Consider the following 18971-nt stretch of genomic DNA (forward strand, 5'->3'; position numbering starts at 1 on the left):
ATCTTAAATCACATGATTGCCACACGATTATGCAGATTCTTCTCCCTGTGGCATTACGATCAGTTTTAGAAAAGCCGTTAGGTATGCTATTATTCGGTTCTGCCTATTCTTCAAGGCAATTTGTAGTAAGGTGATAGATGTTTCAAAACTTCAACAGATGCAAGCTGACCTTATTGATACAGTTTGCTTGCTTGAAAAGTTTTTCCCACCTTCGTTTTTCGATGTAATGATTCATTTAACAGTTCATCTTGTTAGAGAAGTAGAGTTATGTGGTCCGGTGTTTCTTTGATGGATGTACCCGTTTGAGAGGTACATGAAAGTGTTCAAAGGGTATGTGAGAAGTCGCCATTTTCCTGAGGGGTGTATTGCTGAGAATTACATTGTTGAAGATGCTATAGAGTTTTTCTCAGAACGTATGCTGCGTGAAGATGATACCACTGTGGGAATTTCATCAAGAAGCTTATCTGGACTGTGTAATGGATGCAAGCCTTTATCAGGCGCAACCATGGTGACCGTTTCTGCAAAGGAGTTACGACTTGCACACCTGTGTGTATTGCGGAACACTGAAGATGCCATTCCATACTTCAAGTACGTATTACTTTATACAATGCTATTGTTTTTTCTTTGTAATATCAATACCTATAATATATATTCATTTGAGTTATATTGTTGATCAGTTTTCTTTTCCTTGTACTTAGGGAGCATATGAAATTGTTGGAGTTAACTTTCCCTAAGTTCACAAAAAACAAGAGGTGGTTGAGGGAAAAACAGAATGCGACATTTGGAGATTGGTTAAAGGAAAGGGTAAGTTCATATGGGTTTTGCTTATTCATATGTTGATTTTGAATGTTTTCAGTTTAATTATTTGATGAGTGCACTTTATTAATGTATAATTCAATTAGCAGGTTGCAAATGCAATGAGTGTTCCCGACAATGATGTTTCAGAAACAATGAGGTGGATGGCTGGCGGCCTAAGGCATGAAGTGCCAACCTTTAGTGGATACCATGTCAGTGGCATGGAGTTGATTTCAACACCAAATCCCGGGACAATGTCAAATCAGTTCAGAACAGTGGTGTTTTTTTTACTTGCCGATGCAATGCAAGTTGCAAGTGCAAAGGATCGAAAGCCTAGAACTGATGATATGGACTTCTACGGTGTAATTAAAACAATATGGGAGGTTTACAAATTTAGGGTACCATTGTTTAAATGCGATTGGGTAGAGAGCTCTAGGGGTGTCAAAGTAGACGATCTTGGGTTTACTTTGGTGAAACTAAATAGGATAGGGCATTTAAATGATCCGTTTGTCTTAGCTATACATGTGAAACAAGTTTTTTATATTGAAGACCCCCTCGATACTGAATGCTCAGTAGTGGTGAGGTGCCCGGATAAAGACTACGAAGGGGCTAATGATGAGTGCGAAGACCCTAAAGTGGAGCAGCTAGCATTTATTCCGACAATGCCATCAGTTGAAACCTTTGATGATGTAGTTGGTCATCAACCTAGCATTCATATACGAGATGGTAATGAAGGAATATGGGTTGAGAATTAAAGTTTTCCCCGTGACTGATAGGAGTAGCATGGTGTTTAGGATTTTGATGCTTATGTATGCATATTAGTATAGGCTGCATTTCCATTTGTAGCTTTTAGCTGTTGTACTTTAATCTGTTAGTTGATGGAATATATGCTGATTCAAGTTGTTACTTGATTACCTAAGTGTTTGATTTTCACTAATATGTCATTTTAATTGTAAGTGATGCATCCTATATATGTCATGTTGCCTATCATGTGGCTAACAGATTATGTGCTTGTGTGTTTTAGATCATGGCGCCATCTAATAGAGCAGCAGCCGCTAAAGCGATAGCTTTGAGGATGAAAGCTGTGCAAATGAAAAGAACTAGCTCTAAGGATGCAGGGCCGTCAACCACACCTAAAGCTTTGTCTCCAAAGAAGAGGGTTGTGTCTGCTAAGAAGAATGAGGTGTCTCCGAAGAAGAAGGTTGTCGAAACTAAGAAGAAGACAAAGGTTGTATCAAAGAAATCTGTATCAAAGACCAAGTATGGAAATAGTTCTAAGTCTAATAAGACAAAGGATGGTGATGATGAGGAAGATCCTGATGCAACTGGTGGTTTGAAGCTGCTAAGGCGAGGGATGGTGACAATGAATCGCATTACAAGGCGACTCATCAGACAGGGAAAGCTAACTATATAGATTAATGATAAGGGGGAACCTTATGGTAAGACGGCAAAAGAAATGCAGTCTTACATTGGGGTCTTAGTACGTACAAAGATCTCGATTGTCACTGGTGATTGGAGAGAGGTGGACCTTTAAGAAAAACAGAAAATCTGGGAATCTATTGAGGTATTTAAACTAAATCTTACAACATATTGCAATCCTTATCACTTTCAGTCACACTTGTTTCCGATGTAAACTTATCTTCTTTTTCTTATACGTAGGATGCATATGTGATCCCTAAAGAATATAAGAAGTTGGTGATTACCAGGCTGCAAATAAATGGAGGGAATTCAAGAGCAAATTGACCAACAAGTACATTATCCCTTATATGGATACCCCTGAATTACTTGAAAATCCACCGGATGATTATCGATGTGTTAAGAAGGCTGATTGGGATGCCTTTGTCCCTGACAGGATTTCAGAAAAATTTCAGGTTTGTTAGCTGTTGGAAACTTAGTTCATATTTTGGTTTCATTTTATCGGTGGTTTATATAAGTTCAATGCAATGTAGTGCCTAAATATGCTTTGGTTTGTAGGAACTGCGTGATGCACAAATAGAAAAAAGAAAGGAAAATCGGTACCCTCATCGTATGGCACGTAAAGGATACGCTAACTTAGAAGCCAAACTGGTTAGTTTTTGGATGATACTTATTGAACTTTGTGAATAGAGCTTGTGGTTACCAATTCTAATATATTTTTCATTTGTGATAGTCCGAGTCAATCCCCTTAGAGAAACTGGATCGTGCGACGATATGGGTGAAGGCACTACAAGATAAGAATGGCTGCTTCAAAGAACCTGAGGTAGAGAAGACGGCATAAAGAATTGTAAGTCTTTATCTGAAACTTCGCTGGCTGATTTGGTGTATGTATATATATACACATACATACACACACACATATTTGTCCTTCATATGTGAATTACTTAATAAGTGAGCTTACATACATATATTTGTACCAGGAAAGGTTAAAGAAAAAGGAGTCTAATGGAGAGCTTACAACAGATGGTTCAGATGATGTGCTCACCTTAGCATTAAGGAAGCCAGAGCATCCTAGGAGGGTACGAGGCGTTGGTGGTTTCACCAAACCAGCTTCATACTTTAACCCCCCAAAAAGCAGAAAGAAAAGTGTGGAAGAGACTGTGAGGAAGAGTGTGAAGTTGATTTTGGATGAGGAGAAGGAAAGTATACTCGCTAAGGAAAGAGTTGCATGGGAACAAGAGAGAGATAGACAAGTTGCTAAGGAAAGAGCATATTGGACAACCGAGATTGCGAGGTTGGAAGCAAAAATTGATGGGAAGGAGGTGCCACTAGAGTCACCAAAACAATTGACGCCACTTCATGAACATGGTTCAGGCCAAGGGAGTTATTCCAGACCAGCTGAGAAGATTATGATTGACATTGTGGAAGGTGAGGCCAAAACAGTGAAGAAGAAGTTGGTTTTAGTTGATGAGAAGATATTTGTTCAAGAGGACCAGCAAGTGCCTACAGATCAACCAAAGCAGAAAATGACTTCTATAATTGAAGAGGAGGTTAGAGTCCGCATATTAGGTAAATGATCGAGATAAGATGGTTTTTTTGTTCTCTTGATCATTATGTAACTGTTGGCTAGGTTTAGAGTTGGAACTATGGATTGTATTTTGGATGATGTTGATGCAATTAATGAAACGTAGGCATCATTTTGAATGCTGATTTTAGTCCAATTTTATGGTTTTGATGATTGTAAATGAATGATGTTGAAATGGTTGAAAGGCAACAGATATATGCAGGTTTCACAATTTATGTTGTATCAAGAAAATAGAAACAACATAAACAAATGATCATCTGTTGTTTCTACCAAGTTCAAACAACATAAAAGTAGAGTTCAAAGAGCTCTTAGCCAACAGAAGTAGGTAGTTGATATGTTGTTTCTACCTACTTCAAACAATAGAAAAGTGGAGTTCAAACAACACTTAGACAACAGAAGTAGGTGGTTGATATGTTGTTTCTACCAACTTCAAACAACATAAAAGTAGAGGTCAAACAACTCCCAGACAACATAATTAGGTGGTTAATCTATTGTTTCAAACTACTTCAAACAACATAAAAGTATACTTCTAATCACTCTCAAACAACAGAATTAAATGGCTCCTGTATTTCTATTAACACTCAAACAATAGAACATAACTAAAACAATGGTTGAAAGTCCAAACAAACAATAGAAAAATGAGATTGAATACTACTTCAGACAACAGAAATTTGAGTAAAACTATACTCCAAGTGACATTCAAACAACATAAAAAAAAACTAAAACTGTAGTTGGAAATCAAATCTAACCTCAAGAATCACAATTATCTGTAGTCCAAACAAATCTCAAACAACATAACTCACGGTATAAATGTTGTTGCATACGAAATCAGTCAACATATAACTGTCATTGTGCTTTAAATCAGACGACAAAAGCATCAACTAAGCTTAATATTGGTTCAATCAAACGACAGAAACAACAAAAACACCGTCATCTTACATTAACTATATCGATAGTTATTGTTTGAATCCGTTGATGAAGTGAATTTCCAACAACATTAATATGTAGTGGTATGGTGTTTCAGACGACAGATAGACCCCGATTCTTCAATATTAGGTACTTCAGACGACAGTAGCTTAAACTGAATTTGTTGTCTGAGTGCATTATCAACGACGGAGAATATATGTCGTCTGAGTGGCTTAGAGACGGTAGCCACCTAGACAACAGATTTTTACTTCATCAGTCTGAAGGCTTTTTTGGCATAGTGAAGGTACAAAGCTCGCCTTGTGGCCCAAGGCTTCTCACAACGCCCTGGAATCGACTTCGAGGAGACCTATTCTCCCGTAATGGACGTCATAACGTTCCGCTACCTTGTCAGTTTGGTAGTTTCCGAAAAACTGAACATGCAGCTTATGGATGTGGTTACTACGTATCTATATGGGGATCTAGATACAAAAATATACATGAAGGTCCCAGATGGACTTCAATTACCCAAATCAAATGGCTTTAAACCACGGAGCGCGTTTGCGATTAGATTGAAACGCTCACTATATGGATTGAAACAATCCAAATGGATGTGGTATAACCGTCTATAAGTGACTACTTGATTGGTAAGGGATATGTCAACAATGAACTATGCCCACGTGTGTTCATAAAAAGGACAAGTTCCTGATTTGCAATAGTAGCATTTATGTCGATGACATGAACATAATTGGCACCCTTAAAGAGTTGAGAGAAACCACTGAACACTTGAAATCTAAGTTTGAGATGAAAGATCTTGGGAAAACACGATTTTGTCTCGGTTTAGAACTTGAGCACTGTAAAGAAGGTATCCTGATTCACCTATCCGCTTATACCCAAAAGATGCGTAAGCGTTTTAACACTGATAAGATTAAGCCTTCAAGCACCCCAATGGTCGTTCGTAGTCTTGATCCAAAGAAGGATCTATTCCGTCCAAAAGATGACGACGAAGAAGTGCCCTACCTAAGTGCAATAGGCACATTATTGTACTTAGCACAATGCACAAGACCGGACATCTCATTCGCTGTGAACTTGCTAGCTAGATATAACTCTGCGCCAACACGACGCCATTGGACTGGTGTTAAAGATATCTTTCAATACCTTAGTGGTACGATTGATATGGGCTTGTTCTATCCCTAAAGAGAGAAGATGGATTCGGACCCATCAAGTGACAGGGACGCCATACATGGTGGACTGCGTCTCCTCTCCCCATCCCAAAAAGACATAAGTGTTTTGGAATGTTTTGCTGATGCTGGGTACCTCTCTGACCCACACAAAGGTCGCTCCCAAACTGGCTATGTGTTCACCATGGGAAAGACTGCGATATCTTGGAGGTCTACAAAGTAGACCTTAGTCGCTACATCTTCGAATCATGCATTATTGCTCTTCACAAGGCAGTTCGTGAATGCATATGGCTTCGATCCATAGTTACGCATGTTCGAAATAATTGTGGTTTGAAGTCTACCACAGATGAGCCAACAAGCATTTATGAGAATAATGCTGCTTGCATTGAACAAATGAAGTAAGGCTACATCAAAGGCGACAACACCAAGCATATATCGCCCAAATTCTTCTACAATCAGCAACAACAGAAGCTCCTCAAGAACAAACTGAACCAGGTTCGATCTGAGGACAATGTGGCAGACTTATTCACTAAGACATTGCCCAAATCCACGTTCGAGAAACATATGGCAAGAATTGGCTTGCGGAAATTATCTGAACTCCCATGATCGTAGTCATTAGGGGGAGGCACGGACATCAGGGGGAGATGTCTACATGTAAAATTTCGAAACGTGAATGGTGTGTTGTGCTCTTTTTCCCCTTCGACTGAGGTCATTTTTGTCCCATTGGGTTTTTGTTGCTCGGCAGGGTTTTTAGCGAAGCAACGAGAGAAGCACCACGTTTGGGCGACACAAGGAGGAGTGTTCAAGTAAACCCATATTTCACTACTACAGAAAATGAATCAAATGACACCTCTCATACGACACCACACTGTTTTCCGTGGTGTGAATCATTTCTCATTATTGAGACGACGGTTGTAAAATTTCCTTCTTCTAATATGAATTCAACCAACGGGTGTTTTTCATATTGGAATTATGTACTGCTTCAGAAGACGTTTTATAAATGAAAGCGTGGTGTGCGCTTAAAATAGTAATAGGGCGGCAAGTTTCCCACCATTTGGCACCACTTAAATTTCCCCAACATATAGTGGTGATACCATGGTTAGCTTAAAACTGTGGTCTGAATCCATAGGTTTGCAAGAGAGAAACATACCCACCAACATTTCCCCCCAATTATTTCCTCCCATCCTCTCCCCCCAACCCATTTCCCTCCACCCAGGCAACAATAGGAGGCAAACTGAAAATTTTAAAAGTAGCATTCACACAATAGTTGTGAAAACCATTTTCTGATGGCTTGCACATGAATCAAATAAGGGAAAATTTTAAAAACAGTGCACGAAGTTTGGCCCACTATTAATTTTCGTACACGAAGTTACAAATTATGAACTTTGGTACACGAACATTTGTTCCCGACCAAAGACTTGTACACGACGTTAATGACGCCATTAGAAGTGTGAAACGTGGCAATTTTTTAGGGGTAAATATGTCCTTTTACTGTTCATCTTCTCCAAACCTCTCTCCCCTCTCTCTGCAATATCAGTTTTTTTTTTCCTTCTTCTTCATACCTCAATACAAATTGTTCTTCTTCTTCGTTTGGATTCTACCATTTGTTTCCTTCTCACCCTTCTTGATCAACCCGAAATGCCAACCCATCAAATAAGGCCAAGCCAAATATAGTTCTAAACAGCCTTCCTAATCCCATAAACAAAATATAACAGTCCCTTCCTCAGGATGAGTTCCTCTCCACAAAGAACACCATAATCCTAATCCAACCCGAAACCAGCCTCCCACAAATCGAAACCAAAATCAGCACCTCCCATTTCCACAGTATCAATTTCCACAGATTCATCTCTCTTAAAACTCTGATAAAACGTTTTCTGGGAAATTCTTGCACAAAATCTCTACCTAACCAAAACAAACCAGAAACTAAGTCCTTACTGTAGGCGAATTCGGCTGCTCCGAACCATATCCTTACCATTGCAAACACAAAAAGCAAGAGGTAACACAAATGTGAGAGAGAGAGATCCAGAACTAGAGTCACGAAATCGATTTCAAATCAAATCAGAAACAAACAGAAGAAACAAATCTAAGTGAGTGTGAACGGAGTAGAGGCTTCACTCACCTTGAAAGCCATTATGAATACCGAGAAGGAAGAGAAGAGGCACGAGCATAGAAAGCAGAACCAGGTCTAAGACTCCTACCACCAAACCTTTCCATCTCTTCTTTCCGGCGTACGCCATCTCTCTCTCTCTCTCTCGCCGCCGTCGTCTCCTAATCCACTTTCTGTAACGCCCCAACTTCAAACATGCAACACAATACCCATTCAACCATGCAACTACAATCAAGTCAAGGCATATTCCAGCTTGCTAACTACAACACTTAACAAGCTAAACACACATTCCGGACAAACCCGAGCTCCACCACAACTCCACAGTTCATTGCACACACATAACCAATTGACTACAAAGTTCCAATACCCGCAATAGATGCAACCAATCTCAGTCCACAATCTCACTTCACAAATCTGAATACAATTTAAAACAAGACAACATAACCCATTCAAAACAGTTCTCAATTTCACTCTATCAAACCAAGTTCGGTTCCATCACACCTGATCACTAACACAGGAGCAAAACGTGATTCTGGTTCAAGATTATACCTTCGAAAATCTACTGATACTGAGCTCAACACCCTGCCGAGAATGGAAAAGGGACGAACCGAGGATTCCTCGTGCTACAGCCTAGAAGGCTTCACAATACCTCGCCTAAACCTGCAATCGAACAAGAAATGAAGCCCAGAAGGCCGGAGAAGTCGCCGGCAGCGAGGTAAATTTCCCCATCCACAACGACGATTCTAACCGCAATTTCAGCTTCTCCTTCGTCTCTAGCTTCTTTTTCTTCTTCCGGTTCTCAAATGCGGCGAACCACTCTTGGCCGTGGAATCAAAAACCGACACGCCGTAAAAGGTGTGGTTCTTCTCCAGCATGTATCATTCAGATTCTTCCAGTGTGATTATGCAGCTCTCTCTTTCGCTTTGTCTATGTGAGAGTTTGTGTCACTGCGATTCAAATCAGCATCGATGCCTTGACGTTGATAACGTCATGAGGGACGGTGGTGGGGAGAGAGGGATGATCGGAGGGCTGAGAGAGGAGGAGGGTGTAGGAAGAAGAAGAGAGAGGAGGGATTATAGAAAAGGGTTGTGCGAACTGCGAAGGAGAAGAGAGATGGGTTTGCGGTGAAAACCCTATTATACCCTTCATTATATGGATAATGACATACCCACTGACGGGGTTATTGACGTCGTGTACAAAAAGTTGGTCGGGTTTATAAGTTCATGTACCAAAGTTCATAATTTGTAACTTCGTGTACGAAAATTAATAGTGGGTCAAACTTCGTGCACTGTTCCTAAAATTTTCCCATCAAATAATAGCTTATCCATATAAGTGTGCCAATGAGCCACTATATATTCAGACCAAATTAGTACACTTAAAAAAAAAAAAAAAAAAAAAAAGACAGTAGACGCTAGACGCACAACACAATAGCATCTACTCCACAACAACTCCGATACCATAGCATTCACTCCCTTCGACACAGCATCTCTCGAACTCTCAACAACTCTCCTAAAACAAACTCTTTCAATATGTTCTTTTCCCGAGCTCCCCTCTTGCTAGTCTCCAAATCTCCTCATCTCTATTGCACCTAAGATTTCTCTCTGTTAGTTTCAATATCCAAATCTCCTCATCTCTATTACACCTGAGATCTACCTCTCTCCATTCCTCTCTCACTTTCTACATCTCACTCACTCCATATCTCATCAGAAGAGAGATATCGGGTATGGGAGACAGGTATGTGGGCACAAGACGGCGTGAGGATCCGAAGGCTGGAGAAGCAAAGAGAAGCTGAGATAGGTTTTCAAACCTAACCTCAGGTCTTCGGCCATTGCCTCACTCATGGAAGCCCCTTGGCTAATTAGGGTTTTGGGATTTGGGGAAACTGGACCCTAAGGAATTGGGGATTGTAGGGTTTAGGAAGAGGGGGCGAGGGTGTAAAAGATAAGGTCATCGAAGGTGATACCGAGGGAGGCGAGGGAGTCGTCGGGAGAGGAGGCGCGAAGGTCATCGTGGTGGTTTAGGGAGAGGCGGAAAGAAGAGGGAGCATCGGAGATGGATTCGGGGAGGGATTGTTTGAGGTGGTGGAGAGAGCAGAGATTCGGGACCTCGATTCAGAGAGTTTGTTTGGACTCAATAGCAGGTCAATTATCATATATCTTTTAGATTCTGTGTAATTTGAATTGGGTTTCTGGTTTTCTTGGTTGGGTTGCATCCTTATTTTGATTGATTTAAAGTGAGTTACTAGATCAAGAGGAGGAATTAACAAATGGCTTCCACTTTCTCTGCATAAAAAAGTAGACTGTCATCTTAGGGATTAAAGGGAACAACAAAGACATGCCCTTTTATGCAGAAAAGATAGGTACTTTGTGTTATCAATTTTTCATCCAAATTTGATTCTGAACTCTTTGCACCGGTACGTAGTATTGCAATTTGCTGGTGGGTCACACATGGATTTTGTAGACAGATGGCTCTATTTTTTCTTGCTGAAAATGGTGCTAGCTTAGGTATCTCATCTGGTATTGTGGAAGCTGTATATATCACCGGCTTCCCCAAAGAATCCGACCTCAAATTGACCACTGCCACTACCAAACTCAAGCTTCCAGAAGGTTCGACTGGCCTCCTCGTCAAGAACCTCTACTTGTCCTGTGATCCTTACATGCGAAGCTGTATGACCAAGCAGAAGGAAGAGGGTGAGGAGGGGGGTAGGTCCATCTGGAACACACTCACTCTCTAGAACTCTCTACATCTCTCTCTAAGTCTCTTAACCAGAAAAGAAACTTGGGGGATTCAAGGGGGCCATTCAAAGGGAGAAGAAAACCAATCCTTGTTGTTCCAAATGGCTACCCAACTCCGTACCAGCTATCTATAGAGGATAGATGGAGCAAGAGAGAGACAAGGCTTTGGGGTTAGGGTGTTACAAATGGTATCAGAGCTTAGGTTCATACCTCGGACCGGGGGTGAGATTTCTACTTTATAATTGTTTATGTCCGTTCTTGATCTCTGAAATTATATATCCATTTCACCGTGACTTGCTTGTATTTCATAAGTTACTTAGTCACTTTAGTGATACGTGCTTGAATGGCTGAATGTTTGAGAGTTATTTTAAGCAACTTTTAACTTTTTCTTGGAGTGGTTTCTCTTGAACTTGTCAAGTGCTATTGCTACTAATACTATATTTTCAGGTGAATTTGATGCTTCACATTTGTAATGTGTGTTTCATTTACAGTTTTAAGTGATCTCTTGTAATTCTAGAAGAAAACTACATATTTGCTATATACAAGTTGTCATTTAGCGCCTTACAAATTGTTTGGAAATTTATATGATTCTTTTGATTGGTTTGAATTTGGTTAGGCTACATATTGCTGTTATTTGTTTATAATATTGCTCAAGGATTGTTGCATTGTGTCTTGAATTTTTTTACTTGGGCACCCAAGATGTGCTAGCTAGTACTTTTTGCATCTGTGATGCACTGCAATTGCTTCTGTGCTTCTGTGCTTACATCTTAAAGTTTCCAGCTGCCCATCAGACCATTTGTGTGAGAACCAGCACGATAGGCCCACTTATGTCCAATCCTTCACACCCGGCTCGATCAGCATTGCTCCCACCACCCTTCACCATTTTTATAAAGATATATATCCCTTTTGTTTATTAATTCTGTGTAAAGTTTCCTTCTTTGGTGATGTGGATCTGATCTGATGAGAAATTTTTAATTCGAGGGGTTGCACAGGATAATGATATAAAACCCTGATGCACGAGTGGATTTGGATTAAAAAGAAAAAAAAAGTGTGCTTTTTTCATAGATTTACATGTCTGTGTGAAGCTAATTAATTAGAGAAGATGTGGTTTGATTTGAATGTTGCAGCCTGTAATTGGTTTGGGAGTGGCTAAAGTCCTGGAATCTAGGGATCCAAAGTTTAAGCCAGGGGACTTGGTTTGGGGTCACACTGGTTGGGAAGAATATAGTGTCATCACCACAGAGTCTCTGATTAAGATTCACACACTGATGTGCCTCTCTCTTACTATACTGGACTTCTCGGTATGCCTCCTTCTCTCACTTTCTATTTTTAATTCCCTTAACTAACTGGTTCTGTTACTTACAGACCCCCCAAGTCTATTATGTTGATTCGATTAACCATAACCCCTTGACTTAAGCTGGGGAATTAATTTTTTGTGTCACTGTCACTGATTGTATCAGCTTCTTGTTATATATGAGCATATGTCGGAAAAGTTTCATGTTAAAGTCATAAGTCAACAGACTGTCTCAATATTTATTATATTTGTTTAATGATTATATATGCTTCCCTCATGAAATTATTCTTTATGTATTGATCTCTTGTTGGAGTCTACTGGTTATTTGGGCTCATCTGGCCTATTCATATGTTATGTAGGTATGCCTGGAGTGACTGCTTATGCTGGTTTTTATGAGATCTGCTCTCCTAAGAAAGGAGAGACAGTCTACATTTCAGCCGCATCTGGAGCAGTAGGTCAGTTTGTTGGCCAATTTGCAACAGGTTGTGTTATGTTGTTGGAAGTGCTGGAAGCAAGGAAAAGGTGAGTCACTGGTACTCCACAAGACGTGCATATATACAGACTAAAACTTTATTCTTTGGATAGCTGCTAAGCTTATTTTCTTGTCTGGTTAGCAGTAGTGAGGCAGCGGCGGATTCTGAGAATGTTGTAGCTGCTGTAAATGTAAGTGCTTGGAGCACCAAATGAGAGTATTTGGCTGCTGTATAATTAGCACAACAACTTCCTGTATTTGGAGCACTGCAACATCCTAAAACTCTTTCAATGAGGAAGCCCCATTACTGTTCTTTAGGCCATGGAGAGTGCCAATGTTATGAAGTGAAGCCTAATTTTGAAGACAAAAGCTACGAAGAGCAGGAGATCAGTGAATTAGAACTTGACTTGGATTTTATTTCTGTTCTCCTATTTTGTAGATACAATTAGCATTATCAGACCCATTTAGATTTTTATGGGATTATAACAACTATTTATTATGATTAATTTATGTTCTTTTGGTCATTTTTCATTCCAGAATCTAAATCTTGCCATTACAACAACAATATATAGAAAAATATGTCGTATGATGAGGATTATAGGGTGGAATCAAACAAAATTTCTACAATTCACACGACGGTTCTTACTGATATCATTGTTGGATACACACACAGACAACAAGTAAGCAAAAACCATTGTCTCAAATGTCACAATACAATGGTTAGATTTACATCTGTCGTGTGAAAGCACGCGCACTGAATTTTTAAGTCATCACACCACATTTTATGCTGGAAGAACTGTCGTGTGTATATAATTTACACAACGTCTTAAAAATAAAAACTGACTTCTGAACAACAAAGAGACAAGGCTGGAATCCTAAAAACCGTGGTATGAGTAGAAGTCACACCACGCTGGAATCCTACAAACCGTGGTATGAGTAGAAGTCACACCACGACATATTTCTATCAGCAGATCTGCCGGTCCATCAGACGACGAAGTTAGCTGCAAACCGTCAACTCAATGATCGGTATACGACGGTTGAAAACGGTCGTCTGACAGCATTTCATCAGACGACGCCTCGATAGACCACGGAAATGCAAAACGTGAGATGATAATTTTAAACCGTCGTGTGAAGCCTTTTGTGTAGTAGTGTTTGTGTGTTTGGCCCAAACCCTAAATTACTTAATCTAGTGGTAATAGGGTTAAATTAGAAGGATCTAGATATTCCTATTCCTATTCAATGTATGATTACCTTTCCTTGTATGATTCGGATTCTATGCATTGTAATCCTCTATATCAAGAGACCCCTATTATCAATGAGAATACACAACAAGTTCCTCTCAATTATGTTTCTCTAAAACAAATCTCTTATATTAGTTATAGAGAAAAATTCAGTTACCGTCCCCAAACTATTCTGCCAAGGCCAATTTGATACCCGAACTCTCAAAAGTATCAATGTGATACCTAAAGACCTAAATTGGCATCAACGTGATACTTCCGTCCAAAATTTCTGACGGCGCCATTTGTTTGTTGATGTGGCAAGCACGTGGGTCTAAAAAAAAGGGCAAAATCGACTTTTTACCTTTTTTTTGTTAATTCCTCAAAAAAAGAAAATTTCAGCTACCATCCCCAAACTATGCTGCCAAGGCCAATTTGATACCCGAACTCTCAAAAGTATCAATGTGATACCTAAAGACGTATTTTGACATCGAAGTGATACTTCGGTCAAAAATCTCTAACGGCGTCGTCTGTTTGCTGACACGCACAAAATGAGCATCTTCCCGGCAACGGCGCCAAAAATTGACAAGCTCGAAATGAGTGTCAATCTCCGGCAACGGCGCCAAAAATTGACACGCTCAAAATGAGTGTCAATCCCCGGCAACGGCGCCAAAAATTGACACGCTTAAAATGAGTGTCAATCCCTGGCAACGGCGCCAAAAAATGACACGCACAAAATGAACGCGTAATTTAACCCTGTAAAATGTCATCGTTAGTATAGAATAAGTAGGGATCGTTCTAACCGAGGATTGAGGGTACACCTGTAATTGTGTAAACAAATAAAGAAAAGTATTATTTACAAAAATAAAATAAAGAATATAAATATATACAATTGTGTAAACAAATAAAGAATTAAAATAATAAAGTATTATTTACAAAAATAAAATAAAGAATATAAATATATACAAGTAAACACAAATAAGGGGGTTTTAAGATTTATAAAATTGAAAATTAAAATTAAATGAAATAAAGAAAATACAAAAACATATATACAAGGATGAAATGTAAGAAACAAAGATCAAAACCAATTCTATATGATTAAACTCAATTCAAATCCTATAACTGATCATCTAAGTCATGAGAAAGAAGTCAATTATGTGAAACATTTGAAGCAAATGATTGCCCATATTTTACTTTCCTTTACTAATTAACCTAAGTGAAAGCACCTAGATCAATCCTATTAAATGATAGGAGCATTTTTTTTCTTTTCATTTTTCTTCTTCTTCTTCTTCTTCTTCTTCTTGTTCTTGTTCTTCTGGGATTTTGTTCTAGCCAAACCACCGCAAGCTCCGCTCCTTCTCCTCCACCCAAGAATCAAAGAAAAATGGCTTATGCTTCTTCTTCAAACTCAGTCCTCTTCTTCTTCTCTCTCCTCCTCCTCTCTCTCATCTCCTTCCCCTCCGCCCAAACCATCACCAACGCTGCCATCATCCTCTCTAATTCCTGCTACAAATCCATGTTCTTCGCATTCAACTCCCAGCAGACGGACCCAAAACGAAAGTTGGGTGACACAATTAACAAAAAAAAAAAAATCAAATCTTTCTGCACCCAGAAAACTGCTCTGGGCACCCAAAGACACCCATGTCTTCTTCTCTGCCAAAACTGATTTCCTTCTTCTCCGCTCAGCAGCTTTCCTCTTCCGGGGCAACCAACTGGAAAACTGGTTCGCTGCACACCAAATTTTGGTGAACCTTAGCTCCATCAACCATCTTCTTTCTTCGCAGAGACCGTCACCCAGTTGCTAATAGAACCTCCATTCATCAAACCCCCTCCTCCACCACCACAACCTCAGCATCCTCCTCCACTGCCGCCGTCATGTCAGTAACAACATATACCAAATACTCCGATCAAAATCACAATCATAAGGCCAAAACAACATATAACATGAATTCATGTATATAAGAACTAAAAACAAACCCAGCATAAACCAAAAAAGCAAAACCAACCCAGATAGCAATTGAGCACAATTAGATCAAGAAAAAGACTTGCCAGCTGGTACTTGGTACCTTTGGCTTCTCCCACACACTGTCAATTGCTCGATTTGGGTAAATGGGTCATTTCACTTTTTTTTGGGACCCACGTGCTTGCCACATCAGCAAACAAACGGCACCGTCAGAAATTTTAAACGAAAGTATCACGTTGATGCCAATTTAGGTCTTTGGGTATCACATTGATACTTTTGAGAGTTCGGGTATCAAATTGGCCTTGGCAAAATTGTTTGGGGACGGTAGCTGAATTTTTCTATAAAAAAAAGGGTAAATGGGTCATTTAACTTTTTTTTTGGACCCACGTGCTTGCCACGTCAGCAAACAAACGGAGCCGTCAGAAATTTTGGACGGAAGTATCACGTTGATGCCAATTTAGGTCTTTAGGTATCACATTGATACTTTTGAGAGTTCGGGTATCAAATTGGCCTTGGCAGAATAGTTTGTGGACGGTAACTGAATTTTTCTCTTAGTTATATACAGTGTTCTAAAACGCGGCCGCCCAGCCCGCCTAGGCGCTGGGCGGCACCTCTCCGCCTCGAGTAATGCATAATCGGAGCTTCTGGGCGCTGGGATTTTAGGCGGGTGCCTAGGCGGGTGGCTGGGCGGACTAGGCGGCTGGGCGGTTGGGCATCTCCCAGTATCGACTCTTCCTCCACCATCTCAATTCAAGCCCAAACTGGGTTTTGCTTGGAGGAATCAAAGCCCGAAAACCCGGCATGGAATGTGTTTTTGGCTTGGTTTTGGAGGTTGGAGAGAGTTGATTGGAGGTGGGTTTGGAGAGAAGAAGGGTTGGGGTTGAAGAGAGGGAGATGAGAGAGGTGGTGGAGGAAACCAGAGCAGTGGGTTTGGAGGGAGGTGAAGGCTTGTTGGAGGTTGTGTTGAGGTGGTGGTGGTGGTGAGGGAGCATTTGGGTTATTGGGGTTGCCCAAGTTCATTTTTCTGCAGATGATTTCTGGGCAGAACTCAGAAGTGAAGAAAATCAAGGAGCAGATGATGATGACGAGTGAGAGAGGGAAATGACGAGGGTTTTATTTTTTGCTTTTGCATTTGCTTTGTTGTCTGGAAAAGACCGAGGGTTGATTCCAACTGGGGTTTTGGGTTTCACCTTTTTCATAAATTAAGTACATTGGGTGAGGTGAGTAAAAGAGGCGGTGGTTTAGATAAGAAGGAATTGAAAAAGGAGAAACTGTTGGGTGATGTGTTGGGACAGTTGGGTTTGCGTTGAATATGGATGATGTCTTGATTAAAGTCATGTGTTTGACTGGAATGAGTGGAATCTATTGATATAAAATATATATTTTTTAGAATATCTTTATTTATACCTTTTTTTTAATTGAAATATTTATTTATAGCTTATAATAAATACTTATATATCTTTTTACATGCTATATAAATAAATAAATAATAAAAAAAACAAAAACCGCCTAGGCGCCGCCTAGTCACCCGCTTAGGCGCCTGGGCGCTCCTCCCCTGCCCACCGCCCGACTAGCGCCTAGCGATTTTTCGAACCTTGGTTATATATGTCATATTGAGCTGAATTGTGCAATGACACTCATAAGTCATAACCCAAATCTAAAAATATAAATTTCAAGAGTGAGCCAATATATTATTCTGAAAGTAAAACCCCCCAACTTGTTACGGGAGGAGTTTAACTTATGGTGGCCGCGGAACTTGGACTCATCTGAGTCAGAATCCGGAGGAGGGTTAGCTGGAATCCAGTTTGACTTGATCGCTATCAAGTTCTAGGTACGAGTAGGTTTACTGAGGCACACATGTAGCACGTACTTGGTAGCTAGTTTTAGTCATGCAAGGCTTTCCCTTTATTGGGAAAACATCCCTAATAGCTACGATACTCATGGACCAATATTGCTTCTCCATTCCTCTCGGGTTAACATTTCCCCATTCCCACTCCTCTCGGATTAACAATGTTGAGAAAACTTTTAGAACTTTGTGTGTTGATTAAAATTGGCGGGATGGACATGATTTGCTAGAATTCTAGGTATGAATCTAGAGGAAGAAGAAGGAAGGACAAGAAACGCAGAGAAAGCTGAGGACTACATTGTGACTGGAATATCTGATTACATTTTTACAGCAAAGTTTTCTTTCTTTATATACTAAAAGAAAACCAATCAAGCACTGTCACTATACTACCGCCCTTAACACTTACAAACCTCGGGAGTGAGTAACTAGAATTGATTCCTTGCGTTACACAATACAGGATGGCCTCGATCAGTTGGTGATCTTGTCAATCAATGGGTGAAGCCGAAAAAAATCATAAAAATACATACCTGCTGAGAACCTGCAACTGCTTTCTATGGCTGCAGAGAACCAATGGCTACCATTTCCCTAACAACTGCACTTACTGAACTCACTGATATCAGCCTGACCAGCTAGAAAGTTGGTATAAAATTCATACCAGTAGTACAATCGAATAACAACCATTGATATGTCGATAACCCTAAATCCAATGGTCAGGTTTGATTTGAAAGTCCAATAAAAGCCTAGTTTAGGGCAACCGCAGCTCCTCCACTACTCCTCTGTACACAACTCTTCTTCGTCTTCTCTTATGTCTTCTGACCTCTAACACCACGACTTTCTGGGTCTAAATCTAATTCATCCTCATGTACAGAGCATGCCAAATTTTAATTCTATTCTTACTTCCGATAATCACTTAGTTCGAGTGCTACTCGTTTTACTCATCAGGAACCAAATGACTGGTCCTGATCATGCCCGGTGATTGGCGTCTATCGCTTACATAGCTTTTGAGTCATTACTTTGGCTATGGCTCATGACCAATCTGAGGGCGAGGAGGGAGAGGAGAGGATGAGATATATTAAGAAAGGAAATTGTTGATTATTCCTCAGTGCCGCTCTGGTTCTCATTCGCCTTCTTCTTCGTCATTTGATCAGATAATCCATACAACCTCTGTAATTATAGAATGGATGTATGTATTTCCCAACTAACGGAATTGATCAATATGTCAACAACTTTAGAAATCAATCTTAGGAGTGCAGACCTGTTAGTATCCTAATATAGGATTGCAGTAGAACTTGAATCCTAATTGAAATTGCCGATCTTTGATGACGTTATGATTTATTCAATTTGCCAAACCATCCAAAGTAAAATCATCACACATAACACAAGATCTGTTGACGCAGTAAACCCTCCAAAGAGGTAAACAACTGCGGGCACTATGCCGGTGAACAATCCACTATATG

At 40.0% G+C, this 18971-nt stretch overlaps 1 protein-coding gene and 1 pseudogene across 1 annotated transcript; both read left to right on the forward strand.

The window, feature by feature from the left end:
• Positions 1-2532: 2532 nt before the first annotated feature.
• LOC121049381 lies at positions 2533-3276 on the forward strand. Its single transcript, XM_040506334.1, has 4 exons — positions 2533-2666; positions 2770-2862; positions 2945-3058; positions 3192-3276. Exons 1-3 carry the CDS (start codon positions 2562-2564, stop codon positions 3050-3052), a joined length of 306 nt encoding a protein of 101 aa, XP_040362268.1. The 5' UTR covers positions 2533-2561; the 3' UTR covers positions 3053-3058; positions 3192-3276.
• A 7175-nt stretch (positions 3277-10451) lies between these two features.
• Positions 10452-12703, forward strand: LOC112203243 (annotated as a pseudogene).
• The last annotated feature ends 6268 nt before the right edge of the window (positions 12704-18971 follow it).

Source organism: Rosa chinensis, chromosome 5 (genome assembly GCF_002994745.2).
Source record: "Rosa chinensis cultivar Old Blush chromosome 5, RchiOBHm-V2, whole genome shotgun sequence".
NCBI lineage: Eukaryota > Viridiplantae > Streptophyta > Magnoliopsida > Rosales > Rosaceae > Rosa > Rosa chinensis.

Bases quoted from the DNA above. Each gene is read 5' to 3' on its own strand.
- LOC121049381 (XM_040506334.1), top strand. From the start codon at position 2,562: ATGGATACCCCTGAATTACTTGAAAATCCACCGGATGATTATCGATGT. The intron at 2,667-2,769 runs GTTTGTTAGCTG...TTTGGTTTGTAG, and splicing joins GGATTTCAGAAAAATTTCAG to GAACTGCGTGATGCACAAAT. The intron at 2,863-2,944 runs GTTAGTTTTTGG...CATTTGTGATAG, and splicing joins CTAACTTAGAAGCCAAACTG to TCCGAGTCAATCCCCTTAGA.